Source organism: Galleria mellonella, unplaced genomic scaffold (genome assembly GCF_026898425.1).
Source record: "Galleria mellonella isolate WM207_F2 unplaced genomic scaffold, CSIRO_AGI_GalMel_v1 utg36, whole genome shotgun sequence".
Taxonomy (NCBI): domain Eukaryota; kingdom Metazoa; phylum Arthropoda; class Insecta; order Lepidoptera; family Pyralidae; genus Galleria; species Galleria mellonella.
This window is the reverse complement of record NW_026442086.1, coordinates 4,754,644-4,780,275: the sequence shown is the minus strand read 5'-3', so window position 1 is coordinate 4,780,275 and position 25,632 is coordinate 4,754,644. Positions and strand designations below refer to the sequence as shown.

At 34.6% G+C, this 25,632-nt stretch overlaps 2 protein-coding genes across 2 annotated transcripts; one reads left to right on the top strand and one right to left on the bottom strand.

Annotated features, from left to right (window-relative positions):
* Positions 1-1,836: 1,836 nt before the first annotated feature.
* Positions 1,837-20,347, bottom strand: LOC113520852 (transcription elongation factor SPT6). The gene is made up of 24 exons (XM_026906276.3): positions 20,137-20,347; positions 19,947-20,040; positions 18,977-19,173; positions 17,981-18,100; positions 17,305-17,462; positions 16,769-16,899; positions 16,324-16,436; positions 16,034-16,206; positions 15,384-15,537; positions 15,105-15,247; positions 14,406-14,540; positions 13,664-13,821; positions 12,832-12,953; positions 11,925-12,109; positions 10,883-11,048; positions 10,267-10,409; positions 9,908-10,002; positions 9,050-9,230; positions 8,149-8,335; positions 6,800-7,732; positions 6,103-6,350; positions 5,472-5,676; positions 5,217-5,313; positions 1,837-5,107 (listed from the first exon to the last, which is right to left on the bottom strand). The coding sequence occupies exons 1-24, from the start codon at positions 20,173-20,175 to the stop codon at positions 4,128-4,130; spliced, it is 5,157 nt and encodes a 1,718-aa protein (XP_026762077.2). The 5' UTR covers positions 20,176-20,347; the 3' UTR covers positions 1,837-4,127.
* A 1,098-nt stretch (positions 20,348-21,445) lies between these two features.
* On the top strand, positions 21,446-25,266 carry LOC113520591 (aryl-hydrocarbon-interacting protein-like 1). The gene is made up of 6 exons (XM_026905967.3): positions 21,446-21,644; positions 21,938-22,123; positions 22,773-22,935; positions 23,303-23,489; positions 23,869-24,011; positions 24,379-25,266. The coding sequence occupies exons 1-6, from the start codon at positions 21,564-21,566 to the stop codon at positions 24,597-24,599; spliced, it is 981 nt and encodes a 326-aa protein (XP_026761768.1). The 5' UTR covers positions 21,446-21,563; the 3' UTR covers positions 24,600-25,266.
* Positions 25,267-25,632: the final 366 nt, after the last annotated feature.

Genomic DNA, 25,632 nt, shown 5'->3' with positions numbered 1-25,632 from the left:
TAATTAATACAGGAGCAAACCTTTATAATTAAAAAAGGAGTCATGAAAATTGATTCAGAATAATAAACTAACTGTCCACGTAATAAAATAGATGGAATGTAATAAAAATAAATACACACAAAAATACCTTCCTAAAAACACCGACTGTCAGATCATAATCGTTACTTAATCTCATTGCCGAACTCATGGTCTAATGAAGATCATCACTCAGTAAGAAAAAAATAAGATCTACTTAATGCAAGGCTACAGATTATGGAGACGTACTAAATTAACACGCGGTTTTGTCAGGCGTCCTTTACAAAATATATTTATTTATTTATTCATTAGTACAAATATGTGTACATGGCGGACTTAATGCTAAAAGCATTCTCTCCCAGTCAACCATAGGGAAGTCAGAATACTCGAATGCAATACTACTAATTATTGGTATACATACTTACTAAAATGGCATATATAAACGAATAATATAAATAACAATATACTTACACATATATGATATATACTATATTATACACGAAATTGAGAATAATATAAAGCACTTACTACTCGGATAAAGTAAAAAAGTGAGCGTGAACGCTTTTTTTATATATCTACCTAAAAATGTTTATTGGAGTGCTGAAACAGTTTTTTTTTTAATATATGTAGGTCAGTAAGTACAATTATTAACATATCTATACATGTAATAAATCTGTAAAAATCGAATGTCTGTACATAGAATAAAACGCTAAAAACCGAATCAAGTTCCCTTGTTAGAAGTGAAACAGGACAATTTTTTATTTTATTTTTTTGTTTCTCTGTTTAATGTAATAATTTGTGCTAATCTCCAAAACTGATTTAAATTAAATTTTGCATAGCGGCACCTTACATCCCCGGTCAACGTTTTAGATACTTTTGATCACGGAAAATTAAAAAGTTCCTGTGGGATAGTTAAATAACTTTAGTAACTTATACAGCTTAGTACCCAATCTACTTAAGTCATTTTGACCTGAGGCAAAGAGTGAGAACGACACGTCATTTGTTAATTTTGGACCAGTATTTCAAGACACAATAAATAGGTAGGTAAATACATCGATACGTACTAAACAGGAATAACAAATACCACGCAAAGTCGCGGGCATCAGCTAGTTAACAGCTAGCTAGCGGAGCGGGAGGGATTATTTGTAATAGGGTCTAATAGCCCCATTACTAGCAATATACCCTCTCAGGTCGACCTCCACGCGGTTCTCCCTGAAACCATCACGTTTAATTCTTGTCGAATTCATCATGGTGAGCCAACTGACCTGCATTAATTCTCACCTATAATTTTTCACTGGTGCCTCGTCGGTGTAAACCGATAGCGCGGGCGGGGTTACCATTCCATTTTCACCCAAAAAAAACAGCTAGTTAACGTTTAGCATTCGGCATTACTTTTGAATACATCTTCAAATCATGTAGCTAGTAAATGTTCCATTGATAATAAGTGTTACACGATTACACCAATCGCCTGATCCTCGAGCAAGGATGACCCGTGTTATAAGGTACCAGGCAACGAACTTTGGTACCTCTGTCCGTTTGGGTACCTCTGTCCCATTAGTGTTTCAACCGTAAAGCAGTTGTGTCTACATGGCTGTATTTCGGTTTGAAGGGTGGTATACGGCGTGAATTTACTGGGTACAGAGGAATAACACCTGAGTCCTCAGGAATGGCAACACATGGGGGGGTATCATGGACGAAACAGTATACTCTGTTATGTCCATGGTACTGCTCATGTCTATAGGCGACGATTACCACTTTCCATCAGGTGGGCCGTCAGCTTGTCATTCTTATTTGTATAAAAAAAAAAGGTAAAACAAACAGTTGATGGTCTTAACTTTTATTGTAGTGTATTAAAAAGAATGGCCGTGTGTATACTATAGATTAGCTGGTCAATTCACTAGCCATCCGCAAAGGCATATTTCGCATCTGTTACATTAAACAAAACTAAATACAAAACATGTGTCACCGTTTTCAGAGAAGCGACAAATTTTGTAATGATACAACAATACAACCATATACTTTCTTATATACCAGCCCGTCGCAGTACTACATATATATACAGAGTCATTATAGTTTGAAGCACAGATAATTTGTAGCAACCAAGATAGCATAGATAATTTGTAGTCAATAAGATTGTCCCACAAACAAAACTACAAATGTGACTAATCTGTACTAAAGTACTAAACGGATTTTGATACAATTTCTATGGGACCAATCTGTAAGTATATTTTTTTAGATAAAAAAAAAAGAAAAGATTTTCCAGATCGGTTTAGAAATGACAGAGTGATGACGTAACAAATATAAAAAAAGAGCAAATTGAAAACCTCTTCTTTTTGAAGTTTTGAAATAAATATTTATTATTAGAAAGTATTATATTTTTATATTTGGAACTTATTATCAAATAATTAAGATCGTGTTCTACAAAAAAAAAGACTCCAATTGCGGCAAAACCAATTATTTTGATTTAAAAACTAAACTGCTGAACCGATTTTAATAAAATTTTCACGGGACCCATCTGTAAGTGTATACTTTCAGATAAAATTAATTCTCTGAATAAGTGTAAAACTGACGACGTTATGAGGTAACAAACATTAAAAAAAAATAACATACATTCGAATTGAGAACCTCCTCTTTTTGAAGTCGGTTGAATACAACCACCTATAGGCAATAGGAGGCTGCTTTCTGCATAACTAGTTCCATTTAGCATATTTAGTTAATATTAAGTTTCTTTTTACATACTTTATTTAAAAAAAAACATTTAACCGTTCAATCTCATATACATTCTATAATATTGTTCAATAATAAGATAGAAATGCACTTATACTTAGTACTGCGTACATGATTCAGGCGTTAGGTACTCTAATTATACATAATATTATACAATGTACTTACTATTTTTTTCTTAATTCATTTTTTTGGGTAGCAAACGCGCAATACATGATAATCGATTCCTTGGGAAAATATAATCATAATGTTAACGCTTACCTCACAGTCTTATTAAAATTTAATAATATTGAACTACCAATAGTTGGTAGTACAAATTACGAACAATCCGGCTAGATTTATTCAATAAAATAAATAATAATGCATATTCACAGTTACTTAGATAATATATCTAATAATACATACATAGACTGCACTGAAGTGTGATTTCATAATGAAAAGTAAATGTTACAAAAGCTTATCATAAAGCAATAGAGAATAGTCACCATAGAGAAGTTTCTAAATATCTATTTTTTTCTTTTAAATATACAAAATTTTTAAAACTGAAATTGCCTAATTTTTTTTTTATTTTTTAATTAACTAATAATGTGAGTTCTCCCGCTTATCTATGGATTCATTTTAATTGTTCTAATTACAACATAATTAATTAAATTCCAAAGGTAGAGAATGAGCCACAGTTCATGCCCCGACTATTAAACTTAATAATAATAATTTATTACTATTATTACTATCTATTAGGATTGCGAGCACACACGCATGCATGTAAAATATCTAGCCTGTCAACTTTAAGCGAAAAGGTAAAAAGGGTGTATTTTTAAGCAATTAAATATCATATGCCACAAAAAACCGACTTCAATTGTGACTAAACCAATTATTTTTCTCTAAAAGTTAAACTACTTAACCAATTTTGATAATATTTCTATGGGACCAATCTGTAAATATATCCTTTCAGATAAAAAAGAATATTTAAATTCGGTTCAAAACTGATGGAGTTATGAGGTAACAAACAAACAAAAATTATAAGCGAATTGAGGACCTCCTTTTTGAAAACGGTTGAAAATACAGTAATAACCCAATATGAATTATGACGAATTGACCACAATGGTTTCTAGATAGGATTGCGAGGAATGAGCAAGCGTACTTCTGTACCTCGCTAGACTTTCACGTCCACAGATAAATACCTTACTGCCTACTCTCTAGAGTACGGTTTGCTTTAGAAGTTGACAGGCTAAAAAATAAACCCCTAAACAAGGCAACTTAGATTAAGCTATGCTTAAACGAACCTGGCGGAATACACTTAGCAATTACGAGTCGCCTGTCGAACACTGTCGACTCCGAGGCGGTACAAAAATAAAATACAGCATCCCTTAGGCTAGCCGTCAGTCTTTCTAATTCTCATCGTAGAGGGGCGTCGCGTCGCCTAGCGACATGGACCGCGGCGACGTGTTCGTGTGCGGCGTCGACCGCACCGACTGCGCCCGCGACGACCTGCCCGAGCCGGGCCGCGGCGTCCGGTTCGGATCGTGCCGGCTCTCGTGTCTGCTCTCGTGTCGCCCGTCGTGCCGTCCAGACCGAGACTCGTGTCTCCCGGACCGGGTATCCTGTCGAGGTGTTCGACTAGCCGGCCTCGGCGTAGACATAGCGTCGCTGCTTCGCGGCGTCGAGGGCGTATCTCGCAGCGTCCGGTGCCGCACCCAGTCCTCGGCCGCCTTCTGCCAGTCCGATGGCTCCGTGTACGGAATCTGCACGGGCTTGTGCCTGGGCACGATCGGGGCGAGGAAGTCCGGCTGGCGGGGCGTGGTCGCGAATGGTGTCATGTACGGTGTCTGGGCGGAGGGAGTGTAGGGAGTGTTGATGTAGCCGGCGCCGGGCCCAGGCGTGTGCGCGGGTGTGTGGAAGGCAGGCGTGTGCGCGGCGGGCGTGTGGTACATGGCGGATGTCATGCCGCCGTGCGGTGTTCGCAGCGCCGGTGTCCGCTGCACGGGCGTGCCACTGGGCGGCGGGTCCCTGAAGTGTTCCTTGAACCATTTCAGTAGCCCTCCGAGAGAGTCGAACATTCTCTGTCTAAATTTGTACCCGTCGGGCATCACCGATATGTACTCGTGCGTACATCGACTTCGCGGCAGATAGGAGAGTAGGAATCGTCCCGGGTGATTTTTGGCTGCCGAGATAACGTAGTGAATTTTGTTTGGGTTTTTGGCTTTTTCCTCCTTTAGCAGCTCCTCGGCTTTGTCCCTCATGCCGCCCAGAGGTTTGTAGTACTTGTAGGCGATGAGGTCGCGCGCGTGTCCCGCCATTGGGGTCACGTGGCGCGCGATGATTTCATCGAGATCTTCAAATTCAGATCCCTGAATCCATAGGCTTCGACCTGACAACGACAAACATGGACATTTCAAACCTAAATTCTTAAACAAGTTATTTAACAACACCTAAGTCATTAAAAATTAATTACAGGAACATAAATAACTTTTACACACCTAATGAGAATGCGTTTTCTTTGCCTTCCTCACGTACATCTATATGCTGACATATGCCATCTGCTACTTTCCATGTTACAGTGAGATGATCAGAACCCTGTAACAGTTATTTTTAAAATATAACAACATATATAAATTCACGAACTTCTAAAAAAATTTAGTTTAAGATACGCACTCTAAGACAGTACCATATTAATTTAAAATTATCTCAATTCCATAATTTGCATTTACAAATAGTAAAAAATAGTTTTTTACCTTACTACTAGGTCGAACGATCACCTCGCCTTGCGCCATATTTTCCATTAACTTTTCAGCTTCCGCGAATGAGATATTGTGGAAGGCGGGGTGCACTATTACCCGCTTCACGTACTGCATGCGTTCTTTAGTCTGTTTAGCCTCTGTATCCTTACGCACATCCTTGTCTTCTGATTCTTGATCATAGTATGGGTCTTTTTGAGGTCTGTAATAATGTAACAAATCATTATATTTTAAATTACATAATTTGTATGCTGTAAGTCACATAATTAGAATTAAGAATTAATTACTAACAATCCCTTCCCTTCTAAAAACACGGGTTGGACAGATAGATACCTCTATAAGTTTGTATGTTTATTTATTATAAATTGTTATCTCTTAAAATATTTATTTAATTTACTATTTTTTTAAATCTGTGCACCATCATTTGCTCTCTCTGTTTGGCGTGGCGGTTGACTGGTAGAGAATGCCATCAGGCATTAAGTCCGCCCTGTAGACATTTTTCAATATGTGCAAAAGTATAAATAAATACCTCTATCTAACCCGTGTTTCTGTTGTGCTGTCAATATTATATAAACTCCCCTCACACTTGTTAAGATTTTAAGTCTTAATTAATTTTTAAAGACCTCACCTCCACTCCTTATTCTTGTCCAGTAGGTCGGAGGACTTTGAGGAGCAGTCGACAGAGAACCTCTCGACGTCGATCTTGAGCACGCGGCAGTGCACGGTCTGGCCGAGGCGGACGCGCTCGGTGGGGTCAGCGACGTGGCGGTCGGACAGGTTCTTGATGTGTATGTAGCCCGAGAGCCCGTTGTCGAGCCGCACCCGTACACCAGTCGCCTGCCCGGGACACGCGCCCGCGTCGAAGTGATTCCACACCTGACCACGAAGTAACCAATCATTATGTTATTTAACAGTTAACATTGTTATTATGCTTACGATATGCCAAAATGTTTTAGAACTGGGGGCCTACCATGAAATATAATTCCGAAGTTTCGAACTCAATTTCGTGTTTTCGCTCATACCTAAATCGGCCCAGCTCAACATTTCGTGCGTCATAAATCCTACCAGACTTAAAAGTCCAAAGGAATAATATTTTCATATTTTTAATGTTTTTAAACGGTAAGTATTATGTAATTTTAACATGAAATTCGTGTTTCGTTCGGCTCCGAAATTTCGGAAAACATTTCATGGTAGGCCCTCTGATCTGTTCCAAAATAACTTAATAAAAAGATAATTATTAAGGTGTTAATTTGCCTCTGTCCAAAATATTAATCGATGTCATAAAAAACCTAGCTACTTTGTATTGTAATATAAAATCATCTTACCTCTGAAAGTTCGGGAAAATCGTTCTTGTGACAGAAAGGACACTCCCATAAACCAGTCTCATCATTTCTCACGGGATTGGCCTGATCAAGCATCTCTCTTTGAGGCTTCCTGTGCGTGATACCGAACACCGTAGCTAATACCATCTTCCCTACATAAAATATTTCCGGAGACTCCTTAGTCAGTATATCAAATAACTCTTCTGGAGTCGGCGAACGATATGGAACTCTTAAATCTTTATACCTAGAGTTTAATTCTGCTCGAATATCATACAACGTTATACATTTGTTGCCGAATCCTTGGCGCTCTAACTCTTCCGCGAATGCATCCAAATCTAAATCTTTCAGCCTCTCTGGCGCCTCTAAAATTTCCTCCACGGCACCAGCAGGATTAGCATCCTCGTCTTCATACTCGAGCGCATCGACCGCCATCTTGCGAGCCCATTCATACGTCTCCGGATGGACTCTAGACCCATCGAGGACTTCTATATACGCCTCTGTGCTATCACCGAGGCTGCTTGTGTCTATTTTTATGAACCCAGAGCAATTAATAAATACTTTAGGGCCCATATGACATACAGTTACCAGCTGTGTTCTATTTTCAAGTTTCTGATTAGTCTGTTTGAAGAGTTTTATTAGCGCTTGAGCCTTCCTTGGTCCTAAACCGCAAACAAATTGCAACAACTCGGTACCGCGACCTGTGAGTATCGCTTCGTTCATATCCACACCAACTTCGTTTACCCGATTAACAAATTCTAATTCAACGCCTTCAAGTAGATCCTCCTTCGCTATTTGATCCTGCAATGGGTGATACCGGAGACATAAGATTTCTTCATCCGGACCACAGAGCTGGGAAATTTCCATCAAAGGATCTTGTAAGAGGCGACCTTGACAAATTGCTTGCCGCAGAACTTCAGGATACTCTCTAAAATCGTGCTGTAACAAATAATATAAGAAATAAAAAATAAAATTGAGAAAAAAGGTAAACAAACGTTATAGAAACCTACAAAAAATAAAGTGTTAGTTTGTTCTGTTTTAAAAACAAAGTAATCTTTTTCATGTACCACAAAGGTAGCAAACAAGCATACATTCCATCTAATTTTGTTACAATGTTTTTTTATAAATATATTATCTTTATTTTTTTACACCATGAAGGTGGCAAACAAGTATACTCATATAATCTGTTTGATGATAACAGTTACTGTAGTCTATGGAAACCTGCAACTAGAGATGTCACAGGGCGCATTGCCGACCCTGAAGAAACCGTATTATTTGAAACAGTTGAAGATCCAAGAAGAAATTTCTAGATAAAAACTAATAAACAATAGATAAAACAATGTATCAAGACTTACCCGGCCGCGTATGCTATTACTGTAAATTTTGCTAATGTGATTATCAGCTATTTCTATAGGTATCCTTGGAAACTGCTCATCTTCAACTAGTTGCTGAACACAGTCCGCCACATCTGCCTTTATATTGAGCGCCTCGCGAGACTCGCCGCCTATCACGATTACATGGGGCTTTTTGTGTAATATAAATCTGTGAAAATAAAACAGTTCATTTGAGAAACTTCTTATATAAAAATAGTAGAAAATTTTAAAAAGCATTAGCGACTATAGATTGAAGACTATAGACTGAAAAAAAAGTAGTGAAGAATAATGAGCAAAGAATAAAAAGAGCCATGTCGTTAATTAATATTTAATAGCCAATTATTAATAGATAGTGAGAAGAAGTGAGAATATTAAGTAATAACTTGATAGTGTGTGAATAATCAATTAATAAAAAATAAGAAATTAATACTGCATGGTGTTTAAATAGTAAGTGAGTATGAGTCAAAAGTCAAAAGGCGTGTGGCCCCAGCATAGAATAGGTTACCCCTTCCTTTCCCATAGGTGTCATAAAAGGCGACTAAGTGAACTTAACGGTCGAGGGATGAGCAGCAATGTCCCTCTCAAAACATCTCTAAAAGCCTAACTGCGGCTGCCAACCCACCTGCCGAGCAAGGCAATAACTGGCAGAACTACTTTTATGGGAATTGCTTACGTTCAGCATTGGGAAGTTAACGGCTGATATGATATAATAATAAATCAAAAGTGTATAAAATATCCAACAGCGCAATTAAAAGTAGTAACTGACTGGGTTAAGAATAGGTTATTTGTGAATGCACAAATAACCTATTCTTCACCCAGTCATGTCAGTGACCGAGTTAGCAGTGAATGAGTGGGAGAGCGAGTAGTAAGCAGAGACGGTCACCGTCGGAGCGCGGTCATGTCGGCCTCCTTGTTGCGGCGCTCGAGCGCGTCCCAGGCGTTGCGGCGGTAGAGCAGGTGCGGCAGCCGCAGGTGGTCGGCCACCTCGCCGCCGCCGCCCACCACGCACGCGAACGCAGAGTGCTGCCGGTCCGGCACGTACGCGATCGACAGCACACGCAGCCCTGCCCGATATACATACCTCGTCACGTAACCATCCATAAGTACAAATCTAAAATCGCAAACTAACTATTGGATGGCTCCGTCAGCCGTGGCTGATGGACACGATCTGTACAGGACATTTATATTAAACTGTCAGTAACAACCGTGATATCGGACTGTCTTTAGATGATCGGACGTCCGACGACGTATAGATGCTGGCAGTTTTGCACACACACACACACACGCACGCACGCACGCACGCACGCACGCACGCACGCACGCACGCACGCACGCACGCACGCACGCACGCACGCACGCACGCACGCACGCACGCACGCACGCACGCACGCACGCACGCACGCACGCACGCACGCACGCACGCACGCACGCACGCACGCACGCACGCACGCACGCACGCACGCACGCACGCACGCACGCACGCACGCACGCACGCACGCACGCACGCACGCACGCACGCACGCACGCACGCACGCACGCACGCACGCACGCACGCACGCACGCACGCACGCACGCACGCACGCACGCACACACACACACACACACACACATGCGTATCAACTTAGAGAGATAAACGCGTACACTTCAGTCGAAGCTGACGAAACGTCCTATAGTATATTTGCGAATAGCTACTGAAAATATAATATATGAATTTAACAACGTATTCTAATTTCAAACATACCATTAGAGGCGTCCCAATCCTCATCGTCGTCATCGGACACCCGGGACTCGTATGGAGCGACTTTCAACCAATCGTATAGCCGTCGACGACAGCATCTATACAACAATTAGTCACATGTAACAAATGCAATTATATTTATTAAAATTAGCATTTTAAAATTCATATTAAAATACCATTCGATCGAGATCATTTAACTGATTTAAACACATCAAATACGTTACTACAGTTCAAAAAACAGATCACACAGAGACATCGGAGTAATATAGTAAAAATACTGTCTAATCGATAGTAATATATTATTAAATTATATGCATGGCCAATATTTAAATAACAACTCACGGTGGAGCTTCTGTACTTACTTGAGCACATATTCCTTGGACTCCTGCAGCAGCACGGCGTTAAGTTCTCGTCGCAACTCTGGCATAACGATTTTGTTGAGTGCAATGGTGACCGCCTCCGCGCGGAGCTCGTTCCACGCCTGCACCGTAGACGCGAACTCATCCTGACAACATTAATTTTATATAATGTAAAAAGAAAAAATGAGACAACAAATATGCTGTCTTTTTTAAACATGTGATAATGTAAACTTAATTGTAAATTTATATAAATCATTTGCTATTCACATAGAGAGCCAACGTTATATAAAGTAAATGTTGGAAACACTGTGTTAATAACTCTGATACAAATTCCATTCTCATTGTTACATTAAAAAAGATAATTCGAAGTACAGTAACTAAGTAACCCTCAAAGTGTTTTATCAATATGCAATGCAGAAAAATATTTACCGACCCTTAACTCAATACATTAAGCAAATCAAAGAATTTATTTACTTTAGTAGTTTTATTTCTTATAACAAATTTAAAACAATAATAAGTGAATTGATACCCCACGAAATAAAACTACTGATAATGATTTTAAAATTTTAAGATAATCTAAAAACGACAGATTCAATAATATCTAATAATAATAACTAACCTTTTGATAAAGCTGTTTAAGCTCCTCTAAATAACTGGGACTGGTGTTGCCTTCAATCTGTTCACTGATATTTAGCTCCAGCAACTTGTCTTCCGCAGCCATCGTCAACTTGAGAAACTGATCGCCTGTTAAATCGCGCACCGGCTTCTTCTTGAGGTATTTTAAACTGCACAAAAAAATAATATTTAGTATTGTTGATGATAGCATTACAAGAGTACAAACTAGTTATACAGCTTAAACATTTTGGCCCTTCAAGCCGGATCAAAATATTTTTAATTACCATTTAGAATCCTTATTTGATTTTGTATAATTCTATGTTATAAATGTACAATTTAACTTTTTTTGACAAGCTGGAGAGCATGTATTTGTTATCTGCACATTAGGTAAACACCTTAATAAATATTCCTGCGCGTATGTTATTTTCATTAATATATATGTGAAAGTAAGTTTGTTCATTTTTTTTTGTTTCATTTGCTACTTCTTAGTGGTCACGCGTAAAAAGTAGCAAGTAAAAACTCACTTAAGCTGTAAATCACTAGTGAGATAAAGAAATCGTTTTATTTAGTGCTTACAAACTACAGCTATACAAAAAGACATACTTGGGAGAATGTAATAATAATGATTTTTGTACGCCAAAGCCATCATACCTGTCTCCAATGGCAAAATAATTCTTATGTACAATACTATTTTTTGGACAGAATAAATATAGTGAGGTATTGAAATGAAATGAGAAGCAGCAGGCTGGCAGACCTGCAACAGGGGTGGTTATGATGAGATATTAAAATGAGATTAGAAGCAGCAGGCTGGCGGACCTATAGCAGGTGTTTATGATGAGGTATTAAAATGAGATGAGAAGCAGCAGGCTGGCGGACCTATAGCAGAGGTGTTTATGATGAGGTATTAAAATGAGATTAGAAGCAGCAGGCTGGCGGACCTATAGCAGGTGTTTATGATGAGGTATTAAAATGAGATTAGAAGCAGCAAGCTGGCGGACCTATAGCAGAGGTGTTGTAATGTGAGGAGTGGCAGCAGGCTGGCGCACCTGTAGCAGGGGTGGTTCTCGTCGATGTCCTTGAGGCCGCGCGGCGTGGGCCGCACGCTGAGCGTGGCGCGCTCGCGCAGCGCGTCCCGCAGCGCGCCGCGCAGCCCCGGCTCGCGCGCCAGCTGCACGCCGCACATGTACACCGCGCGCCGCACCACCTCCGCCGCCGACCCAGTCGCGCCCGCCTGCGCACACGCACACATAGCACGCGCCACTCGCATACTACACCACGCGTCCGTCAGCCGCGACTGGCGGACGCGTACTGACACAACTAGCACAGAATATTTACATTCAACTGTGCACACTAGCGCTCGTCATTCGCTGATGTGATCTTGGATCATCGTTGGACAGTCGAAGATCTGACGATGATCTGACATACTGGATGGTTCGCACACATGCACATCAAATAAAGAGAGAGAAAAATAGCCAAAAACAGTGTACATGCTTTGAATGAATAATAACTTTATTTGCTTGAATACATTAGAAATATTTAATGTTAAAAAAGAAGACTCTGCATTCAACCGTGTGGCGTGCAAATATTTAATTTAAATTGTTGTTGTCTTTAAAATTTTACATTAAAATAGTCTTCAAGTGAATAAAAACATTTCTCAATTTTCTCGTAAAATTTTTTGTTTTGTTTCACTTGTCACTATGGTTTCTAGATTTGCATTTTTTTTAATGAGTGAAAATGAAATGGTAGTCCCACGACGCTATCGATATACGCTGACAAGGTACAAATGAGAGAGGACAGATAAGGCTGAAAGCAGGTCAGTTAGCCCATCACTTTTTACAAAATTTGCTACATTTAATAGATTTTGTTATTGTAAAAATAAAAACCTATAAATCACATCTTATATGCAGAATGTTTTCATATCATAATATAAGATAAATTGAGTCTGGCACTTACATAAGCGGCGGCAGCTTCTAATGGCGGTATAGGTTGCTGTTCTACCTCGTGCCGCTGGTAATTGTCGCGAACGTTCTCAGCAAACTGCTCCGGGGTCAAACCAAATTTCTTCACAAGCGGCTCTGAGAAATAGGATAGCAATTTGAAGTACAATAGTGGCCTCGAAAACTAAGAAATAAAGCAACACGTTTATGTCTTTTTACATCTATATGCAATGATTACCACTTTCTATCAAGTGAGTTGTCAGCTTGTATGGCATTCTAAGTATCATAAAACTAAATAAAATAGCATATAGCATGATGGTATGTCATAAGAAGAAGTAAATGGCAAAGATATTTATTTCTTTATTTAAACTTTATTGAGCGATAAAGTGTGGTACAAAAGGCGAACTTAATGCTATAGGCATTCTCTAGCAGTCAACCTTTAGGATGTGCATTAACTTATCTTTTACTTCCATTGCCTTATCTACATTCTCATTTGTTTCAAAAGAATTTATTGAGGAAAAAAATTCTTATATAACAACATAGTCAATTTGATGGAACAACCTATAGTAATGCTCATTTCTTTACATTACAGCTATTATAAAATATTTATATGTCATTCATCATTTCATTTTTTACTTATACCACAGACAAAATTTTAAAAATAAATGGAAGACATTCTAAATTACATTAAAATTTAAAACATATTATTGAAAAAAAGAAATGGCATATAATAATTCTAGAGTTTTTCTTAAACAATAAATAATAAAGAAATTATTGTAATATAATAATTAATAAAACTTTATTCATAAATATGATATGAATAAAAATAAATAAATAAAAATGCTCACCAATGCCAGCTTTTCTGCAAAGCTCATATGGACCTGACCTGACGGCGTACTTCACATCAGTGACTACCTCCTCTTCCTGTAAAGCCCTAGCTTCCACTTCGGCGACTGCCTCTTCTGGATCCACTCCATTTTTCTCTGCTTCTTCGCGTGCCAGTTTTCTATAAAAACGAAATATGAAAAATAATATAAGTTAATTATTTACAGATAAACTATAATCTCTGTAATATATTCTATAACTTACCATTACAAACATATAATATGGAGTAAAGACATTAGAATGATTTGTCTACTATTAAAACCCAGAAAAATAAATCTGATTGAATTAAACATACTTATACTACAATTAGTCCGTTACCCTAAAGTTGTCTTAGAAAGATTGCTTTCAGCAATATGTCTTACTGTACTTATAAAACTATATCGTTAAATTTATTATCTTGCTTATTAAGTATTTACATTATATGAAAATTCTAAAATATGTCATATAATGTTAGCAGGCTCCAAATTCTAGCAGGTCCGAAGGGTGGGACATGGCAGTGAATTGACAGGATACAGAGGAATAACACCCGAGTCCTCAGGAATGGCAACACATAGGGGGTATCATGGACGAAACAGTATAGTCTGTTATGTCCATGGTACTGCTCATGTCTATAGACGACGGTTATCACATGCCATCAAGTGGGCCGTCAGCTTGTTTGCCATTCTAAGTTGTATAAAAAAAAATTTCACCATTAATGTTACTCACTTTTTCTCGTCAAGTTCTTTCTTCTTTTCCTTGATACGTTGTAGCCTCTGCATCTCGGGCAGTTCGGTGGAATAATACAGCAGGAAATGCGTGTGTACGTCGCGCAATTCTTCCGGTGTCTGCACGTTTTTTAATCTACAAAAAAAATATGTCTCTTTAAATAAATTTCATGAGAGCAAAACACTTCAAATAGTCCAATGAGATTCATCATGATAAAATTATTATAACATTCTATTGCTGAACATAGGTCTCTCCCGGTAATGGAAAATCAATATCTCGTCAGTACGCTGGACATGTTAATTGGGTTACTATAGGATTGTATTTCAAATGTTTCAATTCTTCCTGATGTATTGAACTGTATCTCCTAGCCGCCTCCCACGATATCCTGAGATTGCAAAAAATTGATGAAATAATATTGATGAAAATATACTACATATATGAAAAAGAAACAATCTCTTTTAAAGATAAATTCACCTTTACTATTATATCTACATTATTTCTAATAAACATTATTATTGTATATTTGATTGACAAAAAAACTGTTAAAAGATCAATGCCCATAACGGTATGTTAACAATGCATGCATGTCTATTAAATTTCTTGAAATGTACAGTGAAATCGTATCTATAAAGTGGTGGTGATCATTCTTAATATGAAACTACGAAATTGTACAACATCATAATGTTAGAAGCCTTTTACCTTTCAATATCTTCATCTTTGATGAGTCTCATACTCTCAGGTATGGGTGCATCAGGATTTTGCATGACCTTATCTAGTTGATACTCTCGCATGTTCTCCAATAATTTGAGAAGATTCTCTTTACGTTGCTTCAGTTGGCACCACTGTAAAAAAGTTTAGTTTTAAATGTTATCGTTTATAGGCCAAAGAATGCACAGACATAAACTTATTAATAAATAAAAAGTTTAATAAACAAACCACATGTTTGTATATTTCTTTAATTGTGTATTATGAACTTACTTTTGCATCATATTTGTAGACTTTCCACAAGTCATTAATACTCAGTTCTGGCTGTACATACTCCTTGCGATAGAATGCAATAAACGGCACCTCCAATGTTTGGTTCCTCATGAAGTCCAATGCTTGACGGATTTTTGTTATTGTACTAGTGCCCCTACAAAAACAATTTGCAATATACAAAATATTAATTTTCATGTTCACTACAAAGTTTGCTTCTATTCGTATTAAACTGTCTTCTCAACAATTGTTAATTAGGAACAGACAAACAGACATAATATTTTAATAAAAAACAAACAATATAAGTAATTTTTGAAAAGTTGTCGCATTCTTTAATATTATCAAAAAAAAATTAAACACATAATAAAATAAATTCTAAATTGATTAACAATATAACGTCATAGTCGTAGAATACTGACGGATCTGACAAAGATTACATACAAAGATCCGTCAGTATTCTGCGACTATGATGATATGTGTAACATAAAGGTAGAGAATGCTTAGCCTTAAGTCCACCTATTGTACCATATTTTCTTTTGGTCTTTTGGTTTAAAGTTATTTAAATAAATAACACAAAAAAAAACCTTTTGTAATTGATTAAAATAATTACCAATATTTTTAATTCAGACATTTTTATTTATAAATTAGTTTACCTGCGCGACCGTTCCCTAGCTTCCTGCGAATCGGCCTTGGAGACGGGCGGTTTGAGGAAAGCCTGCTTGTATATCCATTCGGCTTCATCCTCTAACTCTGTGCTGCCTTCCTCCACTGGTGTTATCGGTACTTCACGGATTTGCATTCGTTCAGGCACATCCGTTTTTCGTATCTAATGGGGAAATGAAAGCTATTACAATAACATTTGAATATTTATATATTATTTATATGTTATTAAATTATAATTAATAATAAATAGACTAAAAATAAGGTCTAATTGTAAACATACCTCATTATCCAAATCAGTAAAATGACTCCTCTTCAATTCACTAGGTTCATAAATCTCAAATATAGACTTCTTACTAGGGCGTTTTGCTTTACCCTTTGGCCTTTTTCCACCACCTAAAAAAAAGTTAATAATACAACATTGTTATACCTAATAAATTAATTAATTTTAAGGCAAATAAAAGTTGAAATTTTCGTATAGTCATATATTGAGATAACGGAATTTAGAATTCTATAACTCTAGTACTGGGAAATATTTGTAGAATTTTAAAGTCAAAATATCTTAGCTCAGATATTGTTAAGCTAAACTTTGCTTATAGCAATTGTTACTATTAACATGATCTTTTAAAACCCTTTCCTTAAGTGGAAATTTTATAGGTAAAATTAAAAAGTGGTATATCTCTTTTTATATTTACAAATTTTGTTCAAAGCTGAGATTGCATACAAACCTTCCTCTTCATCCTCAATGTACTCATCCAGGTCTTCCTCTTCCTCATCCTCATAATCCTCATCACCATATTTTTCAAATTCATCATAATCAAAGTCCACGCCGAATATATCTTGACCCTCTTGCAATGAACTGTACAGACAATACAGTAGTACATGTTAACACATGTCATGATGGAATATGTGATATAAAAAATCAGAACATTTGTAATCATCACATCTTCAAACACTTCTAGAGTAGTTCAACGAGATCATTTCGGTTAGGTTAACTATAATAATTTACCTAAATTATCTCAAAGTTTCTGATCAGGTAACACCAGGTGTAACCCAGTGATTGATTTAATTTCTATTTTTTATAAATCACAAAACATACAATGCGAAAGTCTAAAAATTAATACTTCTATAGTGATAAAAAATATTTTTTATTGAAAGCTAATCTCGAAATTTTTCAGTTATACAAATAAAATTCAGTGTCGAAAGCTTCCTTAGACACATAAGTCATTATTGATTATTACTATGAACTTCAAAATATACATACGCATCAGTGAATATAGGTTTGCGTTTCTTCTTTCTTTCAGCTATAGGTCTACCATCATCATCTACAATGAAGTCATCAGCGTCTGACTCCATATCCTCATTTTCATCGTCATACTCCACTTCTCTAGGAGCTGCAGACTCAGAGCGATTCTCATCCTCCTGATTACAAGTTTTAAATATGACGCTTTGATTAATTAAATTTGTACAATTAAAAATATACAAGCCACATATGAGACACAATGGTATATCAATTTAATAACCTTACTAATATAAATAACACTAAATACAACAAATAGTAAGATATAATAAGGTATATAAAAAAAAGTTACCTCCTACATTTTAAAAGGGTTAAAGAATAAGTTATGGACAAAATATGTATAAATATATTACATTTTTATATTTACGTATGTATGCATTTTTACTAACTTAATATCAGATTTTTCAACCTTCAGATTAATTCTATTCTTCTGATTGAAATTTTGAATTAATCAATTTAAAACTTGATTGATTCAAACCTTTATAGTCAGTACCTAACAATAGACAAAGCTGACAAATATTTTTAAGAAGATTTACATTTTAATGTAAGATTAATTTTTATTTGAAGATTTCAAAATCCTATTTAAAGAATTATACTTATCTTATGACTTAAGTTTATGGTTTAGCACACAATATCTTACCTCATCTGAGCCACCAACAAACAACTTCTCAGCAATGACCTCCCTTTCCAACTCAGGGTCATCAGCGCCTTCATTGTCACTATCATCATCTTCCAAACGACGGAGACGTTTGAACTTATTCTATAGAAAAACCATATAAAGCATTATAAACAAATCCATCATAGTTATTTTTTTTTATACAACTTAGAATGGCAAACAAGCTGACGGCCCACCTGATGGAAAGTGGTAACCGTCGACTATAGACATGAGCAGTAGCATGGACATAACAGAGTATACTATTTCGCACATGATACCCTCCATGCATTGCCATTCCTGAGGACTAATGTGTTATTCCTCTGTACCCAGTAAATTCACACCATATCCCACCCTTCAAACTGAAACACAGCTGCTTCACAGTAGAAACACGAATGGGACAGAGGTAATCTAACCAAGCAATCGACTTTTGTACAAAGTCTCCCTCTGGTATCCTACATATACTGGCCAGGAGATACTAAATTAGAAAGAACCCATGTGTTCACCCGCCTTACATAAAAACAAACTGGATATTTTAAAGTACCCTCAAGTACTATATATATAACAGATATTCATTTCTATTGTGTTCTTTTCGATTTTATATATTGTATAACCAATATATCCATTAATAGACTAATATATATTAGCCATTCCTACTAATTCTGTGTAATAATTCTACTAATATCATGTTTAGAGTGAATCTTGTCATTATACTTTTCCCAGGTCTAATCGGTCATATCCAATTTTTCTTACATTAAAGTAGTAAATATTAACAACTGAAATGAAGCTTAAGTACTTGTTACGAAGGATACTAATTTCACCTGTTATGGATAGTGGTAATACACAGTTATTTTTGTAACACTGAAGTGGCAAACAAGTATTCAGCCCACCTGATGGTATGTGATTACTGTAGCCTACAAATGCTTGTAATACTTGAGGCATTATGTATATGTTAGAATTAATACTTCTAATGTGTTGACTTACCCTAGCTACTTTAACTCCTAAATTTTCTTCTATTAAGTCATAATCCTCATCTTCTAATCTATCATCCAGTTCATCATCACTTTTTTTTCTCTTCTTTCTTAGGCTGGCATCAGAGTCCTCGCCATCACTACCGGACTCTTCTATAGGAGCATCATCAATCAAGTCCTTTAACTCCTCGCGTAAACGCTCCTCATCATCTAGAAAGTTACAATAAAAATTAATGGAAAATAGAGAAAAATGATAACTCCATCTTCTTTCTATAATATTTTAAAAAAGAATAAAAAAGAAAAGAAAAACACACAACCCATATAAACATTATAAAAAAAAATTATTGTTTACAAACATAAACTCAAAAAATATTGAACAAATTAAAAAAAATCTTTCACATTATCAGTGAGAAACAGGACCTGCACTTTATTTAAAATACTTATGAAAAACAAGAGCAAATTGCTAATAATGGAATAAAGGTAAAGCCACATAGAGAAGATAAGTAGGGCAATGGTATATCTTGTTTTATTTATATTATGGCTGGAATTCATATAAATATATGGCAGTTTTACAAGCAATATTTGAGAGTAACTATAATTGAAAATCTCTGACCTCAATTTGATACATACTATGAAACAAAATCATACCAAATTAGGACTGACATGGAGAGATTTGAAATAGATTAAAAAGTATGTATCAAATTCTCTAGAAGCATTAAATAAGAATGGTGCCTATTAAATAGTGGTGCTGCTAGAAAAATGTGAAGCTCCGTTATGTACTTATAGCGTACCTGTAATAATGTTCTATGACCTCTCATAATCTGAATTTATGACATAGATCAGAACAAATTGAAAATATTTATGAATTATTCTCGAAAGAAAACAGAAATCGAATAAAATAGTATAAAAGACAAATAGTAAAGAACATATGACACAATAATATTAGAAACGTGGTTATTTTTGGGTCACTTAGATCCGTTTACCTTCTTCTTCCTCATCCTCGTCATCACTCTGAACTGCTGCCTTACGTTTCAATTTTTTGCGTTCAGTTGGCTGTTCGTCATCTTCAGATTCCAACTACAATGGTAAAATATACATTTAGAAGACAGAAAGCAGAAAACGATTACTACGCAATACAAAAATTATGATTACAAATTGAAACACTATACCAACCTCGCTCTCCTCCGCCTCTGATTCAAGAAAATCAGCCATTTTTACTTTTACTAAAAGCTATTCTTGAATTTAATTATTTAAAACACTTAACACTAGTATTTTGTCCGTGTTAGCAATGGAAATTATGGTATTTTCTTCATAAATCTAAAAAACCATGAAAATTAAAAGACTGAGGGTGCATTCATTCATTCCCTTCATAATACCACAGATTAAAGAGACTATTATACTACTCGTCTTTCATTCATTCGGTCTGCGTCAGTCCATCATTTAGTGTTGTGCTGTTATGCGCATTCAACTACCAATTGATTATTAAACTACGAGAAGTCTATTCTAATAATTAAATCGTATAAATCGTATAAAATTGAGAATTTATCTATTACTAATATAATAAACTGTTTTAATAGCCTAACAGACAATAATAATAATATTGACATAATAATGTTTATTTATTTATCTTTTTTGAGTACAATAAAACACTTAAAATAATACCATAGATATATCAAAGTTGTAGAGAACTGGTGTTGGGTATCCAAAGAACCCGTATCACAAGTCACCAGAACCCCTCCCTGGTTGGAAACAATTTATGGTAGTACATACAATGGAGAACTCAAATAGGCCACCCCTTTCCATCCCGTGGATGTCGTAAGACCGACTAAGGCAGGACGAGAGATAGGCAGCAGCGTCCCTCTTAAAACATCTCTTAACCCTGACTGTGGTTGCTAATCCACCTGCCAAGCATGGCAACTACTGGCAAAACCCCCAAGGAAGAGGCCTATAATCAGCAGTGGACAGTTAAAGGCTAATATGATAATGATGATGATGCTTTCCATAGCCGCTCACAGCCATACTATAACATGTCTGTAATAGCCAATATGTATTGTAGCATGGTATTAATATTGCTATCCTAATTGCATAGGTGCATTTCGACTCGAAATGCACAAATGACGAAACTCGAAATTTTCGAGTTTCGTCTATACCAATGTTTTTCAACGTCTGGGTCGCCTTTAAAGAGGGTTCGCGAAAACTACCTCAGTAAAAAAAATAAAAAGTTTCATAACTAGTTTTATTAATAGTTATATAAATAATATCGATAGTTTTATTAAGAATAACGATAAGTAAAACATTTATATGTTAATACAAATAAACAAAAAATAAATCTGGGGTCGCGAAATATTTTTTCTCACTAGGAGGTGTCGTATCATGAAAAAGGTTGAAAAACACTGGTCTATAATATAGACCAGTGCTTTTCAACCTTTTTTATATTATAAAGAAAGCGTCCACTCTTAAATAATTGTGTGATTGTCTCTCTCTAATCTGTATTGTAGTTGTTAATTACTCTGTATATTGTCAGACGCTTTTAATAAAAATTGAAACATTTTATATTTTTTAAGAAATTACTACAATATTAAATAACTTATTATAAAAAGATGAGTGAACTTAAACATCCCATCATCAAAAACGTCCTCCATGTAGGTCAGAAGTACATAGCCATAGCTAAAGGTAGCAAGGTAAGAGATGCAAATTTTTAAATTGTATGTAACTCATCTCTAATTTTAATCTGTTAATAACATAATGCTAAAATGACCTTAATATTAAAAAAAAAAACGATCTTAGTAATATTGTTTCTTACGGAAAAGCCAATCCTGATGCTATAAACTATTCAAATTAGACTAAACACCTATGGTCAAAAGTTAGACCTTATCATAATGTATTAATCATCATTGACCATATCATAATAATCGTAAAGGTCATATCTTATAAACCTAATCATTGTAATAAAACATTTTTTGTTTCTTTTCAGGCACACTTCCATTTTCAAACATGGAAACTAGGAAAGGAAAAAGTCTTAATTGATGATAGTAGAAAAATTGGTAAAAAAGAACCTATGGTGTTGGTAATAGGTCACAAATTCAAATTGGAAGTATGGGAAACTATTGTCAAAATGATGGCTGTTGGTGAAATAGCAAGTTTTCAAGTAAAAAAAGAGGTAGATGCATATGAATAATTATTATTTTCATGCATTTAATATTGGTGAAATAATTTATCACATAAAATTATATGATAGGTTATTAGTTTAAAATTACTACTAAGTTTCACGTGATGTCTTTTAAATTTAACTTTATCTATTACATCTAATGATATCTAAGGATAATTTTGATACAAAATTTGTCCAATTAGTAGTAAATAAACAAAGTGTCAAAAAATATAAGTCTAATTTGTAAACCTTAAAATACTACTCATCTCATACAATAAATATCCGTAATACATATTTTTATGCATATTAGGTATATTTAAATATCTATAATATCATACACATAATAATAGAAAAGAAATAATTTCATTTCATTAATATAACAGTCAAATACAAATGAGAATATTTATCTGATGCAAAAAAGGTTGAATCCAATCTTGGAACCACCCATATATTTAGAAGGCAGTAGTCATAACTTCACACTAATAATTTTAATTATGCAGCATACTACACACATGTCTATGTCCTTCACACATATGTGAAAATCACATGAGAAGTCTGTTTTTTTTTTTAAGAAAATATACTTACAAAATAAGCTTGTGCTTTTTGACACTAAACTACTGTAATAACAAATATATGAATAAAAATTATGGTTTATTTACAGTTAGTATATAGCTATCCATTTGTGTCCAAAACATTACGGGAACTTGGTCAGGAGTCACACAAAGTAAAACATACTTGTACAATGACACTACACACTGAGGGCATTGGATATCCTGATTTAGATGATTTAATCAACAACCCTTGTGATTTGGAATTCATTATAGGTAACTGTAATTATTTTAATATATTTTTAATTAATGTTATATATATACTTCATTATCTGTCCTGTTCTAAATTAATAAAATAATTTCTCTACATTTTGGTTCCCAATTGGTTTCTTCTTATCAGTTCTTGAAGTGTGGCCAATCCTAAAGATTTTTTTTTTCTAATAATAAAAATCCTAATATATATAAATAAAAAATAATTGCAAATTATATACAGCAGTTCAATACTAATAAAATCAATACTTATTTTATTTATTTCAGTGTCTTTATAATAGGTTAATTATTATTAAGTTTTATATAGTTTTTTTTCATCAACATATAGTATTAATCTTCATTAATGTATTTAGATATAATACTTCTTTTCCAGAATTACTGAAAGTTGAAAGATCAGATGAATATGAAAAAGAAGTTTGGCAACTCAATACTGAACAAAGACTTGACCTTGTGTCTAATCTGAAAGAAAAAGGAAACAAGCTATACAGCCAAAAATTGTATGATGAGGCGGAAGCGGCTTATGGTCAGGCAATTGGTATATGTGAACAATTGATGATTAGGTAATTTTTTTTTATTTATTGATCAGTTATACTAATAAATATAACTGATTATTTTTCTTTATCCACCTCTCAGATCAGATCCACACCAGATCAATCTGAAATTGGGTCTCCTTACAGTTTTGTATTAGAATATTCTATTTCAGGTTGTCATTTCTGACAATGATTGGTAATTAACATATATGATTATACTTAATATTCAACAATACTATTTTTTGTATTTTAACTTAAATATAATATTACTTTCTACAAAAATATGACTATTTATTAATAACCATGATAATATTTTAATTTAATTAAGATGTATAGTTGGATAAAGAAAACTATATTTATTTACCTATTCAAGTATAAATTTTTATTCTTATTTAAATTTTATTTCCAGAGAGAGGAAAACAGACGATGAATGGATAAGTCTGAACAAAATAAAGCTCCCAATATTATTAAATTATGCACAATGCAAACTTATTAAAGGCGAATACTATGCAGTCATAGAACACTGTGACACAGTTCTAGAATATGATGAAGGTATGAAAGAAAAGACTTTCTTATGAGTATTAAAAATTCACAATATGTTGGCGGTATCTGTATCTCCATTTTGTAAATTTATTTATTGCAGATAGTTTTATTTATTACTCTAATTTATTCACAGATTTTTTTAACTAATTAAACCATCATCAAAAACTTTATGATTTCATACAAGATTACTTACAGAATAGGTAAATAAATGTAGGTACAAATCCCACGCATGTCTATTATATTTACATTCATAATATACCTCATGCACACATACTGCTTCCTATCAGTATAGCCACCTAAATCCTTCTACTTTCGCACTCTAAATCTGTTTCGTCACACAAAAAATAATTTAATAATTTATAACAACAAATTTCAGATAATGAAAAGGCTCTATACAGAAGAGCAAAGGCGCATGTCGGCGCTTGGAATCCAGAGCTAGCTGTTGAAGACTTCAAAAAACTGAAATCTTTAAACCCATCTCTAAATGCCACTGTTGATAAGGAACTAGAAAATATTAAAAAACTATACAAAGAGAAGGAGGAACAAGATAAAGATGCTTTGAAAAAAATGTTCACTAAGGAACAAAATGGTACTTAGCAATGAATTAAACTTGTTCTTCCCTATGTGATGTAGTTAAAGATTTAATTATACAATTAATATTGTATTATATATTTTAGATCTGTAACACTTATTTACTTGAAATTTTAATATATTATTATGTACTTACTTACTAATTTAATAATTTCAGTATCTAATGTAGTCCTTAAAGTACCAGTACATGACTGTACATAGTTGACTACTAGTTGTGCAAGTTACAATTAACTAAAAATTTTATGTGCAATTGGAACTTTATCCAAAGATTATTATAATAATATAATTTGTTTATACTTTATATATTGTTGATTTCAATTAGAAATCTGCATTTTGTGCCTTCCATTTTTTGTAATTTACTAAATGTGATTTTCTTGTAAGTAATTTACAGTTTACATACTGTATGTAGAATTATTCCATTCATTAATGACGTCACACGTTAAAGGGATGTGAAAGAGATTAACTGGAAGAACTTATGAAATTTGTATGCTGGATTTAACGTAAATAAATTTAAATATTTATGGGCCATAATATTTAGTACGTTAATATTATTTTTTTCTGAATACAATGTAAAACATTTGGCCTGGTGATAATACAAATCGTGCAATATATCTGTATGGTTTATTTTTCTATATATAGATATTTTAACAAATACATACTAATTTTAAATGCTGTTCTGTCTTTCATTTATTCTTTGGATTAGTTTAAATTATAGACTTAGTAAAACATATTTCTAAGGCACAATTATGTTAAGTATAATGGTTGCCAAAGAAAGTCCTCGTTCCAATAATATTGAGCTAAATTACTCTCAAAGTTCTGGCAAACATGCATCTAAATTAGATGATTTATAATATTGTACAAGCAATATCAGATCCATTTTTTTTTATTTTGTCTTACAAACAACAATAAATGCACGCGTTACCATATAAGATAACCGTCTACGAAATTCATTACATTGAAATGTCTTTTTGATCAAATCGTTGCAGTAACCTTTAAAATAATGCTATTGAGGGTTCGAAGGGCGCATATATTACTTATA

Coding starts and splice junctions, on each gene's coding strand:
- LOC113520852 (XM_026906276.3), bottom strand. CDS start 20,175: ATGGCTGATTTTCTTGAATCAGAGGCGGAGGAGAGCGAG. Junction 13,822..14,405: donor AAAGAACTTGACGAGAAAAA/GTGAGTAACATT, acceptor TCGTTTTTATAG/AAAACTGGCACGCGAAGAAG. Junction 5,677..6,102: donor GACAAGAATAAGGAGTGGAG/GTGAGGTCTTTA, acceptor ACATTATTACAG/ACCTCAAAAAGACCCATACT.
- LOC113520591 (XM_026905967.3), top strand. CDS start 21,564: ATGAGTGAACTTAAACATCCCATCATCAAAAACGTCCTCCATGTAGGT. Junction 21,645..21,937: donor CCATAGCTAAAGGTAGCAAG/GTAAGAGATGCA, acceptor GTTTCTTTTCAG/GCACACTTCCATTTTCAAAC. Junction 22,124..22,772: donor GTTTTCAAGTAAAAAAAGAG/GTAGATGCATAT, acceptor GTTTATTTACAG/TTAGTATATAGCTATCCATT.